The sequence below is a fragment of the Anopheles aquasalis genome, chromosome 3, assembly GCF_943734665.1.
Source record: "Anopheles aquasalis chromosome 3, idAnoAquaMG_Q_19, whole genome shotgun sequence".
NCBI lineage: Eukaryota > Metazoa > Arthropoda > Insecta > Diptera > Culicidae > Anopheles > Anopheles aquasalis.
This window is the reverse complement of record NC_064878.1, coordinates 26,856,596-26,874,095: the sequence shown is the minus strand read 5'-3', so window position 1 is coordinate 26,874,095 and position 17,500 is coordinate 26,856,596. Positions and strand designations below refer to the sequence as shown.

The 17,500-nt window shown below is 49.9% G+C and overlaps 1 protein-coding gene across 2 annotated transcripts in view; it reads left to right on the top strand.

Moving 5' to 3' along the window:
- The window catches only part of LOC126578999 (zwei Ig domain protein zig-8-like), a 57,370-nt gene that overhangs the window by 11,544 nt on the left and 28,326 nt on the right, over positions 1–17,500 (top strand). The window contains exons 2-3 of one of the 2 annotated variants that reach the window (XM_050242195.1): positions 4,293–4,562; positions 13,697–13,886. In XM_050242195.1, the coding sequence (XP_050098152.1) occupies positions 13,814–13,886 (73 nt within the window). In that variant the 5' untranslated portion in view covers positions 4,293–4,562; positions 13,697–13,813. The remainder of the gene's footprint in view (positions 1–4,292; positions 4,563–13,696; positions 13,887–17,500) is intronic. The other variant, XM_050242196.1, reaches the window with a different exon arrangement.

The window sequence follows — 17,500 nt, the reverse complement described above, 5'->3', positions numbered from 1 at the left end:
TCGCTCCATCACCATGGTGACGTTCGAGAACTGCCGGAAGCCAGAAGCTAGAACAGTTTTCCCGGATGGTGACGGAGAACTGCAAATAGAGAAAATTCTCTTGTAAAATCCCCTTCCGGAAGAGCGGAAACCACGCGGACGATCACGATTGTGGTAGCCCCCCCCCCCAAAAAAGTTATCATCCGCTCATTAGGGGAAAAGTCCAATTTTATCCTTGAACGGTAGCAGAAGCAAGCAAAACAAGCCATAACTAGTCGGAATGCTGGCCGGTGTCCGGAAATTTGAAGCATGCGCCCGGAAGTGCCCGAAGGGGAGGCCGCACCTCTACTCACCGCGCGCGCGTTCATGGTGTCCAGTCCAGTCGCGCTGCCCGTGCCCGTGGTGATGTCCGGAAATCCTCTTGCTATTTTGCGGAGAGCCGCGCTATGCCGCTATGCCGTGGGCCGTGCTTCTCGCGAAAACTGTTTGTTTACACGCTGCAGCACTGCGCACAATTTCACTTCGTTTTCGGGATGCCCCTTTTGTTCTGTTTGCAAAACTTTTGACAAACTTCACTGTTTTTAGTTTGGGAAACAGTCTCTAAGTCTAGCGAGCGGGCGAACGAGGCGCTCCTTCCTTTGTTTGCTTGGCGCGGCCGTGCTGCTCTAGTTTCCGTTTCTCATGGCTACTGAGGTTTTTGTTGACGTTTGACGTAACAGCAAATTCCTTGTACCTCCCTCCCATCGTAAAAGTTGTACAAAAATAGTTATGCTAATCATATTTGCTATAGTTATCGCTGTATTATGGAGCTCACTTTATGCATTTGATTGAACGTAAACTGTCTCATGGTTGAAATACCATCACATTTGACACGACCACCGGAAGCTTCTCCGCGTGACATAAGCTGCCAGGCCACGGCAACGAAAACTTTCTCACCGGAGACCACAGGCAGCATCTCATTAACCATCCGTAAATTGGATCCAACGGAAGCTGCCTGTTTCTACTTCATCAGTGGCGAACAATCGAGATGCTACATTCCTATGCCCGGTCCTCCCGCGGACCCGAGAACAAAGCCTCGTCGTGATAATCATCTTGATCCTGCAACGCTTCTGAATGGCGGCAGTATGCGGTAATGACATCGCCATGACTGACTGGAAATAGTTGTGCGAACAAAGTTTACGCTACTTACCGTGAAAGTACAGCTTTACACTGCCCGTTATGTAACGCCGCCGTCGCCACCGACGCCGTGCCGTAGACTGCTTCTCAATCATTGCCAGCGCATCAAACTAAGCGTTGTTTGTCAAGCACAATCAGCATCGTCATCCGCAGCACCCAGTAGCCTGCTGCAGTAGCCAAGAGTACCGAGCACCATCATCATCGTGGTGAAGATGATGGTGACCGGGTTAAGATGCAAGTCGCTGCCGCCACACTGCTGATGGAACAAGTTTTAATAAGTTTGCCTATCGGAGTGCCTGCCGTCCTGGCGGATTGCCTCCAAAGAAGTTGCACCGGATGCGCTGCACACCATCATCCTTTTGAGCATCCTTGACGCGCGAAACGTCAACTTCGCTTCGCTTGCTAGCACTCCGTTCGCTCATCTTGTGATTACCGTCAGCACCGAGGGAGAACTATTTATCGTTCTGCATCTCTCGTTGTGAAGTGAAGCGAAAACCATCGAGTGTACACGGGTTTTTGGACAAGAGACAGGAAGGCTCGCTCGCAACTTTTTGATCAACTTCCTCACAACCACAGGGCACTCAGCTCCTTCAGTATACTGCTGTTTTCTCGATCACAGCGCACTCAGGCTGCGGTAGCGCTGCAACTGCGGCTTTCCATTCTCAAGTTGTTCGAAAGTAAAACTTTTCGCCCTCGGATAAGTGACGCGTAACATCGGCCAGGCTGTGTCTATCGAGTGTATGTTATGGTATCTGCCATGTCTTGCTTGTGCTTTGTTTTGTTGATGTTTTCGGCTCTTCAAAGCCAAACGATCTTTGGTGCCGCGGTCTTGACGCAAGAGTAGAGTGAGCACAGAGAGCAAAGAGAGCGTAGAGCAAATCACGAGCATTCCTACTATCTTGCTGGCCGGTTGGTTGGCTTCATTCCCCCCGCCTGCAAATGATGATGGCCTGCTCCGTGCGGGTGACTTTGGAGCTTTTCCGATAATCCGGGTGTGGGCACACTTTTTTTATGGATCACCATTAAGGGTAAGGCTCCATTGGGTTCCTGCATTAAACCTGCACCCCCTCCCAACCTTCCACCCTCAATTTCCCCCCACAAAACGTCAGATTCCCCGACGCTCCGGCTATTCTTTTTGAGGGCTTTGTTTTATCTGGCCAACGCCTTTCGGAGGAAAAGGGAGTCTCGCCCCCCCGCAAATTGCAATAAATATAAATTGAGGTCTTACACCACGCACACAGGCACTGGCACATTGGCACACCTTTGCCAACATTAGGATACCAAAAGCACCCTTCGCCTCCTCCTCGGAGGGCACTTTTGGCCAAAGTGGAAAGCAGTTAGTTAACAACATTCCGATTAAATTTGGATTACGAACCGTCATTTGTTTTGGCCTGGCCTTGGGATCGGCCGTTCCACACGAGCCTCACGAGCCAAAAAGAAGGACCCTCGAGCCTTCAAGGACTGTGGCTTCTAACCGTTGTTAGAATGACCAACCGTGGCCGAAAAAAATATCCAGAAACAATAGCAACGACACTGGATCCCACAAAACCGGATTTTCTCTCTCTCTCTGCATCCTGTAGGATGTACGACGAGGGTGTTGGGAGGGGGGGTTGCAAGCATCCTTCCGGAAAATGATAGGACTTAAGGTGGGTTAATAAATTGTGTTACCACCGAAAGTGAATCCCAGTGCGAAGGTTTGAACAGGAAAATGGAAATGGAGCGACGGCGAAAGTGCGGAAAGAGGGGAGGGGGGTTACCGGGAGTGATATAACGATGAAATCGGAAAATAACAACCCTCCACCAACCATGCCACCCCCTCCCCCCCAAGGGTGGGGTAAGATACGCAAATGTTTTCGGGGGCCCGTTTGTCCGTTCCGCTTCGTTTCGAAAGGCTTACGAGTGAAAAGATTACCCCCGCTATCGTAGAGGGTTGGGGTAGCGGCAGTGTCAAGCACCGAAACCGAGGAATGCAAATGGAGTCTCATTTTCGTGCGAATGCTGCCCCGCGGCGATGGCTCGGCTTTCACTTTTCCACCCCTTTTTTTTCACCCGTTTCTTTCTTTCTTTCATTTTTCTCTCTTGCTGTTGTTTGGCCACCGAAGCGCATTTCCTTTTCCGCCAACTCGATTGATCTTCCCCGCCGGGCCGCCCATCTTCCAGCGGAACCTTCATCAAAGTGTGAGGCCATTTTTTGTTTTTTTTTTGAAAATCTTTTCTTGCGAAGCGACCAAGCGAAGAGCGTGGAACACACGAGTGGAAAGGGATGGTCTCCTGCTAAGGGAGGAAGGAAAAGAAGTGGAAACCCCCGGCGCGAACTCCCGGAGGCAAATCTTTAAAACCTTCTAAAACGAGCCAGCCCGTCCGATACCGAGCTCCCCCCTCCCCGGGGACCCCTGGCCCGGGGCGTTTGGTGTCAGCTTACCGTGGGAAAATCATTTTTCAATAAACCATCCCCAGGTAACCCCCCGCCCCCGCCCGTCTGGAAAGGTGAACCCGATAGAAAAGGTTAAATGTCTGTCCAGGCAATCGTGGATGCCCCCTGCTGGTGCGGGTGCGCTGGCCGCTGGGGTGTCTAGTGTCCTGTTCCGGCAAAGGCGACCACTGATGGAGCTATTTATAGGCGCGTGTGTGCCACTGTTGGCCGTTGGCGCTACCATTTTCCACTAAAATGACATTTTATAGTGTTTTGTGGGGGGGGGGGGGGGGGGTGTACAGTAGCAGTGGCCACGGAAAATGCCGGAGCTGAGCGCTCAAACAAGCTGCTGTGCCGCAGGGCACAGACATTTGCGCTGATGAGTGTGCTCGAGCCCCTGACTGATATGACTTTGAATCAGCGGTGGTTGTGGGAGGTGGGGTGAGGGGGTTGGGAGGATGGCTAGGTTGTAGCTCAGCGTCGTCAGCGCATCCAGCCAGTCGGTGGGCGAGAACGTTCCGTTGGGATAAATTTTATGATTTATGAGGATCTGTACTACCTCGTACACCACCCCCCCGAGAAGGGTGCTAACCATTTCCGGGCGCTTCACCGACGTGCGCGTTGCCGTTCCTGAGCGACACAAAACACAAAACTAATCGCTATCATTTATTCGCACTCTCTCTCTCTCTTCCCTCTCTCACATACACTCGCTATCTATCTGTAGGTTTTCCAGTTTATAGTACAGCCAGCAGCGAAGCCAGAGTAGCACCGTTAGCCAAGAGAAGCCAGTAATCATCAATATTATTATCAGCGAGCCGAAAGGAAACGGCTTTCCATCAACCTTAGGACGAAGACTACACTCACAAACTGACGACGGTGTTGGTGGCCAACGGAGAGAAAGAAAAAAAGAGAAAAAAACACCGGTAGTAGTCGCTCGTAACCTTGATAGCGGGCACCAGCGCCATTCACCAGTCGCCCCTCCACTCATTTGATGGTAAGTTGTCACCCAACATAAAGGCAGTCGAGCGGGCTACGAAGGATATGTTATGGACCACGGTGCTGCACTTTATCATGCTCGGTGCCGATGGCAGGCGCCACATTAACCTGAGACTTCAATCACCAACGCGAGGCAGCGAGGCCGACAACGTTCGCCTCCGTGATTCCGAACGCCTGAATAGACGCCAACGACAACGACGACGACGAGGACGAGTGATCACTGAGTAAATGATAGTAATCTACTCCGATGGTGTGCAATGGGCCCGAGGGGGAGCTAACATGATTATTATGATGGCATCCGTAAGGTGACATCTGCCCGTAATAGCTCGTTGTGCTCGTTGTGAGAAATTATCACCGGCACCGGGAGCGATTCCGGTTCTTTTTTCCGGAACTCGATCAACGATGTGCAATGGCCGCGGGGCCATCAACATTCCGTCGATCGTACGAGCGAGATTCATTCTGTCATCGCTTATCGGGAGACGACGGAAGCTCACTCATCATTTGTTATCGATGAGTGGCTGTTGTTTGGGAGGGTCCAGATGCTTTATCCAGCATGTCGCAGGGTAGCTCGTAATTGGCGCACTGTATCCTGTTTCGTACCTAAACTGGGCGATTGAATTGCAGACATCCGCACGGTGATTCCAGGAGTAGGAACCACAGGAGGCGAGCATCGAGAACAGATATCAATTGAATGATACGAATAGTTCATCAGGATTTGCATCTCAAATTCTGCAGCTCACTCTCAGCATGGTTACATGAATTGTTGGCATGTTTATTGATGGTGCTCAACATGTTTTAGTGCGCTGTGCTAATGTTTTTTTGTATCATTTGTATCAAAGTGCTATCAATATTTCTGATTATTTCAACAGGAATTCGTAGGATGTTCATTGGGATAACATGTGTGCATTACACATTCTAATTCTATGCTTTTACGGTAAGAAACATGTATAGCCGGGGATACATGAAGCGTAAACTCTCGTATAAACTCAGAGTGTAATGCCAAAAATATTAAGCCGGGGATACATGAAGCGTAAACTCAAGCGTAAATATAAAATTAATTTACACTTGAACAAGTGTACATGACCGGGTTTAGACGTGTGATCCGAATTACACTGAACTTTTATCGACTTTTGTGAGAAAAATAGGATCTTTTTTCCGAAGAAAAAGATTAAAAACGCTAGTAATGATCACTCACTATTAATACAAACCACAAACAGGAAATATAGTGAGGCAAATCGCTTGCAAACAGCGTTTACGCTAGGATTTATGCTCCGTGGACCTATAATCTTTTTTACACCGTGTAAACGGCAAATGTAAACTTTTTGGCATTACATTCTGAGTTTACACGAGAGTTTACGCTTCATGTATCGCCGGCTTATAAGCTGAACATTAATGCTACGGAATTGTTATTCACTGTTTAATTTATCATGGAATTGATAAAAATTAACTTTAAATTATTCTATTGCTTAATTATCTCGTAATTATTCTCGTGCTTAAAGCGCTCGTAATAATGGTTTAATGTATTTGATACGTGATTCTGTTCGAGTAAAAGCTTGCAAAACCGATGATTGAATGCAAATATCAATTATTCATAAGCTGTTATAACCTTAAACTCACCTTGCGAGCGTCTGCAGCCTTGGTCACCTTCACGGTTCAGTCGCCGTTACCGATATGCACGTCAAGCATCAGCACAACATCCACTCGTCGTGAGTTATCTTGGAAGACATTGCTTCGGGCGGTGAAAAGATGTTGTTCATTCCCGTTAGCGTCTTGGCATCTTTCTCCTCAGCCTGCATATGCATTGAGCATAAAAAATCCAATAGAAGATTGAATTTTCAAAACCATTCAGTGGTATCATTTATTTTTCTGAGAAACATAGCCACATTATACCAGCACTGAGCACAGAGTTAACTGATTCAGACTGATCCCAAAAAAATGAATCCAAAAAATCCAGCACAGCTTTGCAATAACGGCTACCGGCGTGCTCCTTCCGCACTTCCGCAAGCCCCCAAATTTTCCCCCTGCTCTTCCCCGAAGCAGTCTTCCAAGAAGGTGCCCCAAAAAAGGATTTAATAACCATCAAGCATCGTCACAGCATTGCCGCTCACGCTAAAGAATGCTGACACCAACCTATCCCAAGACTGCCGCCGGACTGTGGTACGACGATCGGAAAAAGAAGGGCTCGAAAAATGAAAATAAAAAGGCGAAACCATTCAACCATGGACGAATAAATAGATGTTTTGCTCTCGAACCCGGAACGTGCTATACGCTAACGCTAATGAAGCCACCGGCTACCCGGTGGATCGAGAATTCTGGGAAGTGGTGGTCAAAAATATCGCAAAGCAAAACTACGCGCAACGTCCCGCTTCTCCCTTTGGGGCCGGAAAAGTCGGTCCAAAATCGACTTCGGGGATGTTTTTTGCCTTTTGCTTTTCGGTAATCCTTCTATCGCGATCGCGAACGGCCGCAACCACGTCCCTAAGGGGGGAGGGGGGGGGGGGCGGTTAAGGTCAAACATGTTTGAATGCGGATCATCGATTTTCGCCAGTCTTTAGAGATGGCATAGGTCTCGTCTATCTCATCCGTACCGTAACGGAGGGCTTTATCATTATTATTATCATCATCATCATCATCATCGCTGTCATCGGACATGACACAGTGTACAGCAGCAGCAGCAGCGATAGGCATTTACCGTCGACGAGATTAAGTGAACGTTGCAGGCAACAGTAGCGTAAAAAGAAAAATGAACACGAGAAAAATGAAAAGGATAGAAAAAAAAACGTTGAAAGACCATCAAACACATACACTCGTGCTCACCTTTAAAACAAACAGCATAAAAAAAAAAGCGCGCGAGCGAGAGAAGACAACAAAAGGAAAAAGATAATCGGAGGGAAAATATTAAGAGTTCAATTTGCAGATGAGAGTTTAAGATGAGTTGGCAGCAAACGTGTGAGTGGCAGCAACAATGTTATCCGTTCGCCCTGGCTTACCTGCTGCTGCTGATGGCAGGGCCGGGCGAGAGGTGAAAGGATCGAGAGGACGCTTCGGCCGCGCATTTTGCTCGCGTTGGCGAAACTTTCTAATGAATTTAACATGAAAGGAAATCAAGTCAACTGTCTCCCATCGTTCGCTTCTTCGCTACGTTCCGTTTCGTTTCGTTTCGTTCCGTTCGCGTGGCCACGGTGCACAGTTACCTTCATTTTTATCGCTTCTCAACTCGACTCTTCCTCTCCTTTACTCTCCTCCTCGGACACTTCGCGTGGGCCACGTGTGCCAGCCCAGTGTGCCAGCCCAGTGTGCGGCTTCTTCACTTGGAGCATAATTATTTTAACGTTTAATTTTGTATGGCCCTCACTTCGCCCCCAGCGCCTCCCGGTTCCGAGAAGAGGTGCCACCGCTTTGCTAATGTCTGCTCGGTCGTGCCTCGGATGATATTTTTTTGTTTGTTGAAATTCGGAACGAACCACGTGGCTCCTCGCAACACTTCTCGCAAACTCCCACCGCGAGGCGTAGCGTGCGCGTTGCGCTGTGCTGCGCTGCGACACGATTATGCGGCTTGTTTTTCAATTTCTTTCAAATTAGAAAGCATTTGCCGCTGTGTGTGTTGGTGTGCTCGTGTATGTGTGCCTGGCACTTTTGCGCCAATGAAAAAAAAAGGTCCGTAAAAGCCAAGAGCAAATGGCAGAACATTTCGGAAGGAAGGAAGGAAATCCCGCGATTCGAAGCTAAAGCTGCAATCTCCCATCTCTGACCAGCCCGCTCCCCGCTGTTCTCCCCATCGCTGCCACTCACTGCCACCTAATCCCACTTGAAATGGCTTCACCTTTACCATAAAACAATGCAAAGTGCGTGGAAGTGGGCTGCCGCTGGCCGTGGTAGTCGGTCGTCCGCCACGCGACAGGCGCGCTCTGTACATTAATCCGCGCCATTTTCAACGGAACGCGGGCGCGGGGGGTGTGAGAAAGGGGTTGAAGATAAGGGGGTGGTTTCTCCGAATAACCAGCCCATTAAGCTCATCGTGACGCCGCTTGCGCGCTTTTCAAATTATTCAAAACGAAAGACAATAAAAAAAACGAAGACGAAGCAAAATCGTGCACAAACGTGTGGCCAGCACCAGGGCTGAGGCTCCAAGAAAGCTCCTACTCTTATCTCAATCAGCGCCCACCCACCCACCTTTGGGGGGAGGCGGCACATAAAAGCATTAGCTTGGTAGCGAGTAGAAAAAGGGGTTTTCGTTTTTTTGGTCGCTTTTGCTAAGGGACACTTCCCATTCCGGCGAATAAAGATGACAATTTTACAACACAAATCCCAGCCCAGGCTCACCGGGCTTGGCGAGGACGGCGGTGCTACCGGTCACCCGTTCACCCCAGTCCAGGTGTTTCTCATTTTTAGCTTTGTTTTTGTCTTCTCTCCCGCCGGTGTAGAGAGAAAGGAGGAAGAAGAAACGAAATGAATATTTATATTCTCAACGTTCGCCCGAGTGGAGACAGTTTTGAGAATGAAATACAGGCAGACCGGGCGCTTGGTGGTCGGACTTGGGACACGGGCCATGGCCACTCGGAAAAGGATGAACCTGGATGTAACGGAGGTGACAGTGTCTTACCGCGTTACCGGTGGCGCAAGTTGCCCAGAATGTTGGAACGAACGAGCGGTTGGAAGACTCCTGTCCTCCTGTGTTGCTGTTGTTACTGGAGAAGTTTTGAATAAATATTGCTATTTTTCATTTTCTCTTCATTTTCATTCCTGGCCGTGCCCGGAGCCCTTCTCTCGGTCTTGGTTGCGGTATGCCAGCCCGAGAAGGTGGTAGCGGTGGAAACGCTTCTTCTTTTCGTGCCAAAGTTTCGTGCCACAGCGGGCACCAATCGTCCGGGACCAGCGGACCATCTCAAACCCAAGGGGGGGTTTTTGTCTGGACGGGCGACATTTTTTTTCGGCGATTTTTCTTTTTTCACCCAACGAATTTTCGCAACACAACGAGACACAGTGTCACCGGACAGCTTGTTACGTTACGCTGACCACCACCAGCACTGCCACCGAACCAAACCAAACCAACAATCTGCACAGCACGACGCAGCACTACGCCACCGCACCGAACGGCGCATGCTGGCCGGGCATTATTAAATGTTTTAACCGCAATGTTTTGTGGCCTCGTGTCCTCGTGCGCGACCCAGAACCGAGGGAAGATATACGACCACAACAACATCATCATCATCATCATCAGTAGCAGCAGAGAGCAGCGCACAAAAATCGCGCTGTCCTGTGCGGCGCTCGCTACCTGACGTATTATCTCCGGCCCGGACCGACTCGCGCTCACATTCCAGCAAAACCGGCGTAGGACCGGTAAAATTTTGGCTTCCACCAAAAAAAACAAAGGGAAAGAGAAGACCACAAACCAGCGCGGAACCGGAGAAAGCCATGGTCCAAGTAAAGCAAGAAAAATGATGCGGAACCGTGGACCAAGCCCGCAAAGTAGGCTGTCGGTTGGTTGTAGTGTAGTAGGCGACGCCACTCGCCAAGCTCGCCACTACTAGCTCGCCATCCATAATCCATCCTGGTGTGTGTCGGTGTGGTGGTATATGTGAGTGAGTGGCGAGTCCCGGTGAAAAGCGCTTTTCATTTGATTATAATTTATGGGTGGCAAAAGTTTTCCGAAATTGCTTTCGCTCATAAATTTGCGCAAAATTACTTTAGCAACGTGGAGAGTTGGTGAAAGAGCGAGAGAGGCACGGCGAAAGACAGTGTTAGAAAGAAGAAGAAGGAACAGAGGGAACCGAGGTCGACAATTCCTGGGGATGGCGCAGCGCAGGAACCAAAAAAAATACGGCGCACGAAGAAACCCCCCCCCCCCCCCCCCCCCCCCCAAGTTCCTGGTACCTGGCCCAAGAGGAACGTGGAACGTGAGCGCACACACCCGGGAAAGGGGTGGCGGTTGAAAATTCTTCACAAAAAAAAAATGACCCAGAGCCATGTCGTGAAAAACTCTAAAAAATCATTCCGCAATGAATAGTAGAAAGCGCGTCGAAAGCCATCGCTGCCATCGCTACCGCTCGGTGTGGACGGGCTAGATCTCGAAAGGAAATTTCTTCCTGCCTGGTGTCCTTGTAGCTGTGGCGTTTGTTTGGTTTGGTTGTGCGCGCTGGCACATTGATCACGAGGGCACCAGAACCAGAAAACCCGAATCTCTCTCTCTCCCTTTCTCTCTCACTCTCTCTCTCTCTCTCTCTCTCTCTCACACGCTGGCACCCCGTCTCCTCTTCTCCACCCATTCGAAGGAAAATGACAAATGAGGGTGCAAAGAAAGTTGAAGTTTTTTTTTTCACGGTGCCATTCCAGTGGTCAATGGGCGTGTATCCGTGGGAAGGATTTTCGGAGAAAAACCTTTTTTAGCCCCCGAACATCCTCAACCAACGACGGGCATCGCGGTCGATGCCTGCGTATGCCTGCATGTGTGCGCTAGTAAGTCCCGAACAAATAGTCTGCAGATCGAGCAAAGTTGTTGTCACCGTTACCGGAACCGGAATGCTCCTTGGCGGGTGGTCTTGGGGTTGTGGCCTGCGGTCCTGTATCGAGCGCGATATCAAAAGGCAACTAATGAACTTATATGAATTTTTCTCCCAACCACCACCATGCCCCGGGGGAATGGTTATTGAACACACACTTGAACACACGCCAACACACAGGCGCACCATGGTGGTGTTGTGCGAGAGTCGGAAAATTGGTTTTCTGGCTGACCGATTCACCGGGCAAACGGGCATTGTGTTGCCTTTCTCTTTGCCATCATTTTGTTTGCATAATTCAGACCGCCTCCATCCCTTCGAAAATAGGGACCCAAAAGGCGGTTGAAGATCGGGTCTTAAGAATTCCGGGAGCCAAACTCGATGATTGGGGAAGTCAATCTATTGTGAAATAGGTTCCGCCAGTCTTCCGGTGGCCGGTGGCCAGTGGTCTGCCAATCTTTTTCCATTGATTACCCCTCCTTCCCCGTGCGTCTCCTGTTTTTCCCGTTTGCACCCTTCGCTACCCGGTCGCAACTGAATTCCGTGGTAGCGCGAGTGAATGTGTTTGTCGTGGTGGTTGGAGGGAGGGGGTGGGCAATTAGGTGACATAAAGTGTGGCTCAAATTGAATTTTAATTTCATTCCCTCGTATCCACACCAACACCACCAAAAAACATCCCCTCACCGTTTGCTGATTGTGCGCTGGCCAACTGTGCTCGGATCGCAAAAGATGGCGGTTAATGAGCGCCGAGCTCGAGCCGGGCTGTTGTAATAATGGTTTTTTTTTTCACTTCCCTTCCCTTCCTCCCACCCACCCACGGGTGGGAAAATGGTGAAAATTCATGTCGCACGTTAAAATGGTTTTTGCGGGATAAAGAAAATGCGCTGACGTCACCAAGGACCCAGCCCAGAGTTTGCAATTGTGTTTGACTAACAAAAAAAAAATTCCCGAACAATTTTCCATCCACGGAGCCTGTGTGCACACAATGGGTAATGGTTTGTCGGGGTGGAGGGGGTCGAAAATGGGCCTTGGGAAAGTTCTTTTCGTGCTTTTCCGACCAGGCTGGCCAGCAGTCGGTGTCTGGTGTCTGGGAACACCCCGAAACACAAAGGAATTCTGGGCGAGCGAACAGAAGATTCTGGTCAACCGATAGTAACCGATAATTCTGTGACCAAACCCCCCCCCCCCCCCGTCGAGCTACCACTCAGTGAAGCGTGACTGCCATCCACGTGACAGCCATGGATGAACGGCCTCATCTCCATCCCCCCCCCCCACTCCCTTAGACCCGCGATGATCTGGTGGTCCATTGTCGATCATCTGGGCTCGAGGTTGCATTCTTTGTGGCAGAAAGAAAGAGAGAGAGAGAGAGAGCATGAGAGAGTGAGACAGCGTCTAAAATTTGCCAGATCGGATGCAGTGGGCCGTTAAGCGGAATTATCCTCTCACCCCTCGCCACCTTGCACCCTCGCCCCACTCCTCAAGGGGGGGGGGGACCTGCCAGCAGTGCTTTTGCTCGCTTGAACGCGGTGACAGAAAGCCGTCCAAGAGGGCTTCCCGGATGGTTATGGTTAGATAACACCTATTCTCTTTATCACTTACAAGCCTCCGCCCACTCATCCCTTCCACCCATCCTCCCCCCCCCCCCCTGGCACCCTGGTGTTGGTGGTTCCCTCGAGCGGAAATGAAATCAAAAAGCCATCCGCATGGCACGGAGCCGAGCACTCCGGTGGTCCAGTGCATTCACCCTCTTCCCCCAACCCCATCGTAAGATTTAATCGTGAGCATCTGTTTCGAAGTTTTCCCTCAATCGAGTTTCCTGGTTCTGCGCCACCAGACCAGCCCAGCCCAGCCCAGCCCAGGCCCAGTCTCGTCTGTCCGAGTCCGAGCCGAAATTGCATAACGACCGAACCGCTGGAGCTGAGGGAGTTGGAGGGTGGTTGTTGAGGGTGGTGGCCATGGAGAACTGGCATTTTTCCTGTCCGAGAACGGTTTCTCTCTCTCTCTCTCAATCGCTTCTTCATTCTTCTCTCTCTCTCTCTGTCTCCTTTTGGAAGCTTTTATTCCACACTTTTCATCCAAGCACCGGCCCAGTGCTGGAACTCGAACCTTCACCACTGGGACTGGACTTACTTTCCACTGGTTGTGGTGTTGGTCTGACGATGCTGCTGCTGCTGCTGCTGCTGAAAATTATGCCATTTGCAGGAAAGTGTCCTTCGACAAAGGCAGGCAGCAAACGGACTGTGTATGGAGGGGTAAAAACCAACCCCCCCCCCCCCCCCAGGAAAAAAGAAGGGATGGGGGATGAAATTGGATTGGATTTGGTGCCAGCGGCCATGGCTGGCAATCGGGACCGATTTGGAAATCGGCCAACTGTGTAATCGGGTTGCTGCGCTCAAGTTCTCCCCCAGAGTCCCCAGAGCGTCCCCTCCCTGTACCCCTCAAAAAAAGGAAGCCAAGGGACACCGGGATCGGGTTGCAACTGGAGACCGCAGCGCAGCCGCTTCCGGGGATGCGACTGAAGGGGTGGCTTGGGTTGGAGGTGGCAGTTCGTCTAACAAAAGAATAAATTCTCAAGCCTTCTGTGAGTAATATGTATTTTCCGTTTTCTTGCTCTTTCTCTTCCACTTTCCACTAGGTTCACCGTTCACTTCTATGAATTGTGGCGCGTCGGTAGCGCAGCAGCAGCAGCAGCAGCATCAGTAGCAGCACCACGAGGACGACAGCACCAGCGCCGTCGAAGCCAGTCACGAAGATGGCCGCTCTGAAGGAACGAAACAAAATGTGCCACTCTAATTTAATATTCATCGTGCTCTTCATTTGTACGGGTGAGTGAGCGAGTCTCCGATGGGACCGACCGACTGGTCTGGTGTTTATGTTTCACTTCTCCTGCCAACGTCTAACAAACTAACCGAACTCGGGGAAATGGAAATGCCCAGGATGACGGCCCTTTCCTACCAGGGCAAACCAATCTGGCAATCTCACCCCCTCCCCCCAAAAAAACCAGCTGTCGAACGGTGGGAATTGGTTTGGAAAAGTTTCATTTTTTCCGTCCCCGTTCATAACAGAAGAAAAGAAGGAATGAACGGAACGCTACATGAACGTGCACCGCACATGCAGTAATGAGAGGCTGCTGGTTTTTTTGGGGGGGGATGCATCATTCCGCGCGAAATAGAAGTTCAAGCTGAGGTTTTTGGGAATGTTATACTCAACAGCAGCAGGAGCAGCAGCAGCAACGGTAGCAACAGAAATGTATCCAAGCAACCACGCCCCATCAAAGCACGTTTGTCACAAAACTTTTTCCCCGGAAACACCACCAACCACCGACAGCTACCGGGCAGCATTCCAATATTAATTAGATGCCCTTTTGTGTCCTTTTGCCCAACTACTGCTGCTGCTGCTGCTTCTCTTGGGCTCTCCAAACGAGTTATGCGATGTGCGAACCACCAACACAGCGATCATATCTGTGCTCCGGGTGTGTTCCTGGGTGCTCCTGCGTAGGAGCATGTATCGTTTGATTCGCCGAAGCCCCCCCGGGGAGTGCTGGGGTGGTCTGAGAAGCTCTGCTAAGGGTAGCTCCCCTAGCAGATGCAATGATGGAAATATTTTGCGATGGAAAGTATTTTCCATTAGCATGCCGAGCATCCCCAGCAGGCGGTGGCTGTTGCTGTGTTCAGCAGCGTAAGGAGGGGATGGAAAGTCAGAGTCAAAAATGTTGTGAAACTGGCTACAACATACAGTACAGCCTGTTTCTCCTGGCCCCTCCTGCCAGTCACCACGCGGTATGAAGCGTGTATTTAGTGATGCGTACGGGATTCGTACATTCCACGGCGGGGAACTCCTGGGAAAAAAGAGGGAAACATTAGAACATCCTGGTTGGCTTCCTTCTCGAAGGGCAAAAGTCGGCCAACCTTTTGCTCGACGCTGCACAAACGCTTTTGATTTATGTGTCGATGTGCGTGCCAGTGGTGGGAGGGTGTAATGTGGTGTGGGTGTGCGACCCACGGTTGTCCTTTCCGCCTCGTATCGTTGGCTGTGTGCTGGGCCGTTTGTGGTACACATAACACCCGCTATGGTGGACTCTGCGGTACCCGTGCGCTATCTACGATAATAACAGCTCATCAGTTTCATCTTTGGTAGTGCTCGAGAGAGAGAGAGAGAGAGAGAGAGAGCAGAGAGAGAAGGAGAGAGAGAGTGAGCGAGCCCTGGGACCGTCGTGGCCGAGTCGAGAAGAAAATCATAAATTATGCGCCAAGGCAAGGCAACCAGCATGCAACAAAATTGTGCCCAGACACGGACACGGACTCCACTGGATCAGCACACATACACACCGAGAGAGGGTGCTTTGTCAGTTCCAACTAAAAGTGATCCACTCCACAGTCCCAAGGAAATCGGGCACGGTCCCGCTGCTACTGCTGCTGCTCGAAAGGTGGCCCTGCCAAGTGTTATTAGTAGCGATCCATGGAGAACGGGGCTGGAGAAAAAAAAAGGTATAACAGGATTGCCACTGTCGACGGCCATGGCGGAATTAGATCAATACTACACGACTCCCACCTCCCATTTTTTGGGGTCCCAGGAACGTCACGGAAAATTGAAGTTGTCGTGATGGAGAGTTACTTTTGCGGATCCGACTTCGCGTCGCAAATAAATCAATAGACCGCACTGGCAGCCAAAAAAAAAAACCGGAGGCGAACCCCCCGGGGCTCTCTCTCTTCCGTTCTCTCTTCCGCTCTCTCTGTTTCATCGGTGAAACATTTGAAATGCTATTGGCAAAAGTTAGCTCGTCGCTTCTACGCCCAGGGCCACCGTGCACCTGACATTAAATGACGTTAAATGTTTGTTGAGTCAAAGGGCTGAGAAGGCTTGAACCGGAATCGGTGCGCAGGAAAAGCCCCACGCACACATACACAGCAAATCACTTGAATGGATTTCCGTCTGATGGTGGTGGTGGGTGGGACCCTTTTTTTTCACGCAACGCTAAACAACCGTAGGTTGGAAGTCTTTTTTCCGGTCCTTTGTGTATTTATTTTGCAGCGCTACTACAGTGGGTAGTCCATCACAGATTCCATCAGAGAATGGCGCCCCTTTGTCCCTTCATATTAGGAAAACTTGTTTGTTGCTGCTACCTTTTTTTTCGGGGGTGGCTTGCAGGGCGTGGGATTTTAGTGGCACGAGTTCGATAGGCTCGATGCCGATTCGTGGTATTCGATCACACATTGGAATGTGCACAGGCACCTCTCCTTGTTCTGACTGATAATGGGCTACTCCTCTATGAGTAGAAAAAAAAAACAAAAACCCACGACCATGATTGCAAAGTGCCCTAGAGGTCTTTATGATGATGATTGTGCTGAACAAAGAACCGTACCGGGAATGGTTTTTCTTATGCAGCGCAGTCAATCATGCGGGGGGGCTCTTACATATGCTTGGCCGCTCAATCGCAATCGCCTCCGGTCCTGCACAATCCGCACAATAAGTCCATAAAATGAAGTACGGCTACAAGACACCTCCCGGGTTCCGGGCACAATCAATCGCGTTTATCGTGTGTCTATAACGTTGTTTGCTTCGTTGTCGGTGGCACTAGTGCTGGCCCGGGCGGCTTATTGGTTCGATTATGCGATTATGTACTAGCGCGAGACCGCGTTTATCCAACCCCCCGAGGGGGGAATATTCCGAGGAATTCCTCGCGCCGCCTCGCGTACATTACCGTGGGCGTCCGCTCGTCGGCCATAAAGTAATCAAATGTTATCGTAAACGCGTCCGCTCGGCACTGGCACCGTGCTTGTGCTTGTGCTTCTGTGGTGTAGATATTGCTCGAGGGGATAAAGGCCGTGGATATGATAGTTTATAATGCCCGGCCCGAGATGATAGCAGTAGCTCATGGATAGGCCATGCGCGACGCCCAGTGGTGAACGCTTGAACGTTTAATTGATTGGGATCGATTTTCTTTGTTTTTGGTTTTCTAGCAAGCAAGTGGGCGTTTCAAAATGGAACCATTAACTGGGATAATGTTCAGAGTTTAAAGATTTTTAACATCACAACGACTCTCTATCAATACATGACAATAAATTGTGTTTCCGCACCTGGTGTTCTCGTGCTTAAGTAGCTTAAATATGGTGATACAACAGATAATAATACTTGGAACACTTAATATTTGTCCGCACTCTTTTACTCACTGTAGCGCTCCTAGGGGTCGCCTTGTTACTTTGTTGGTGTCTTTTTAAAGGTTTTAGTCTTTTCTTTTAGTAATAAAAACTTGCCAAAATCGAACCATACCTTCAAAAGTTATCACCGGTGGAACACAAAGGGTAAAAAAAAAGTCTGCACACTCTCTTAGAAAATTCAATTTGACTGGAGAAAAAACCCACGTAAAATTGCAATTTATCAAAAACCAAAAGACCAATTTCACTTTAGCAAACATAGAGGGAATACAATAGTTCGGTTT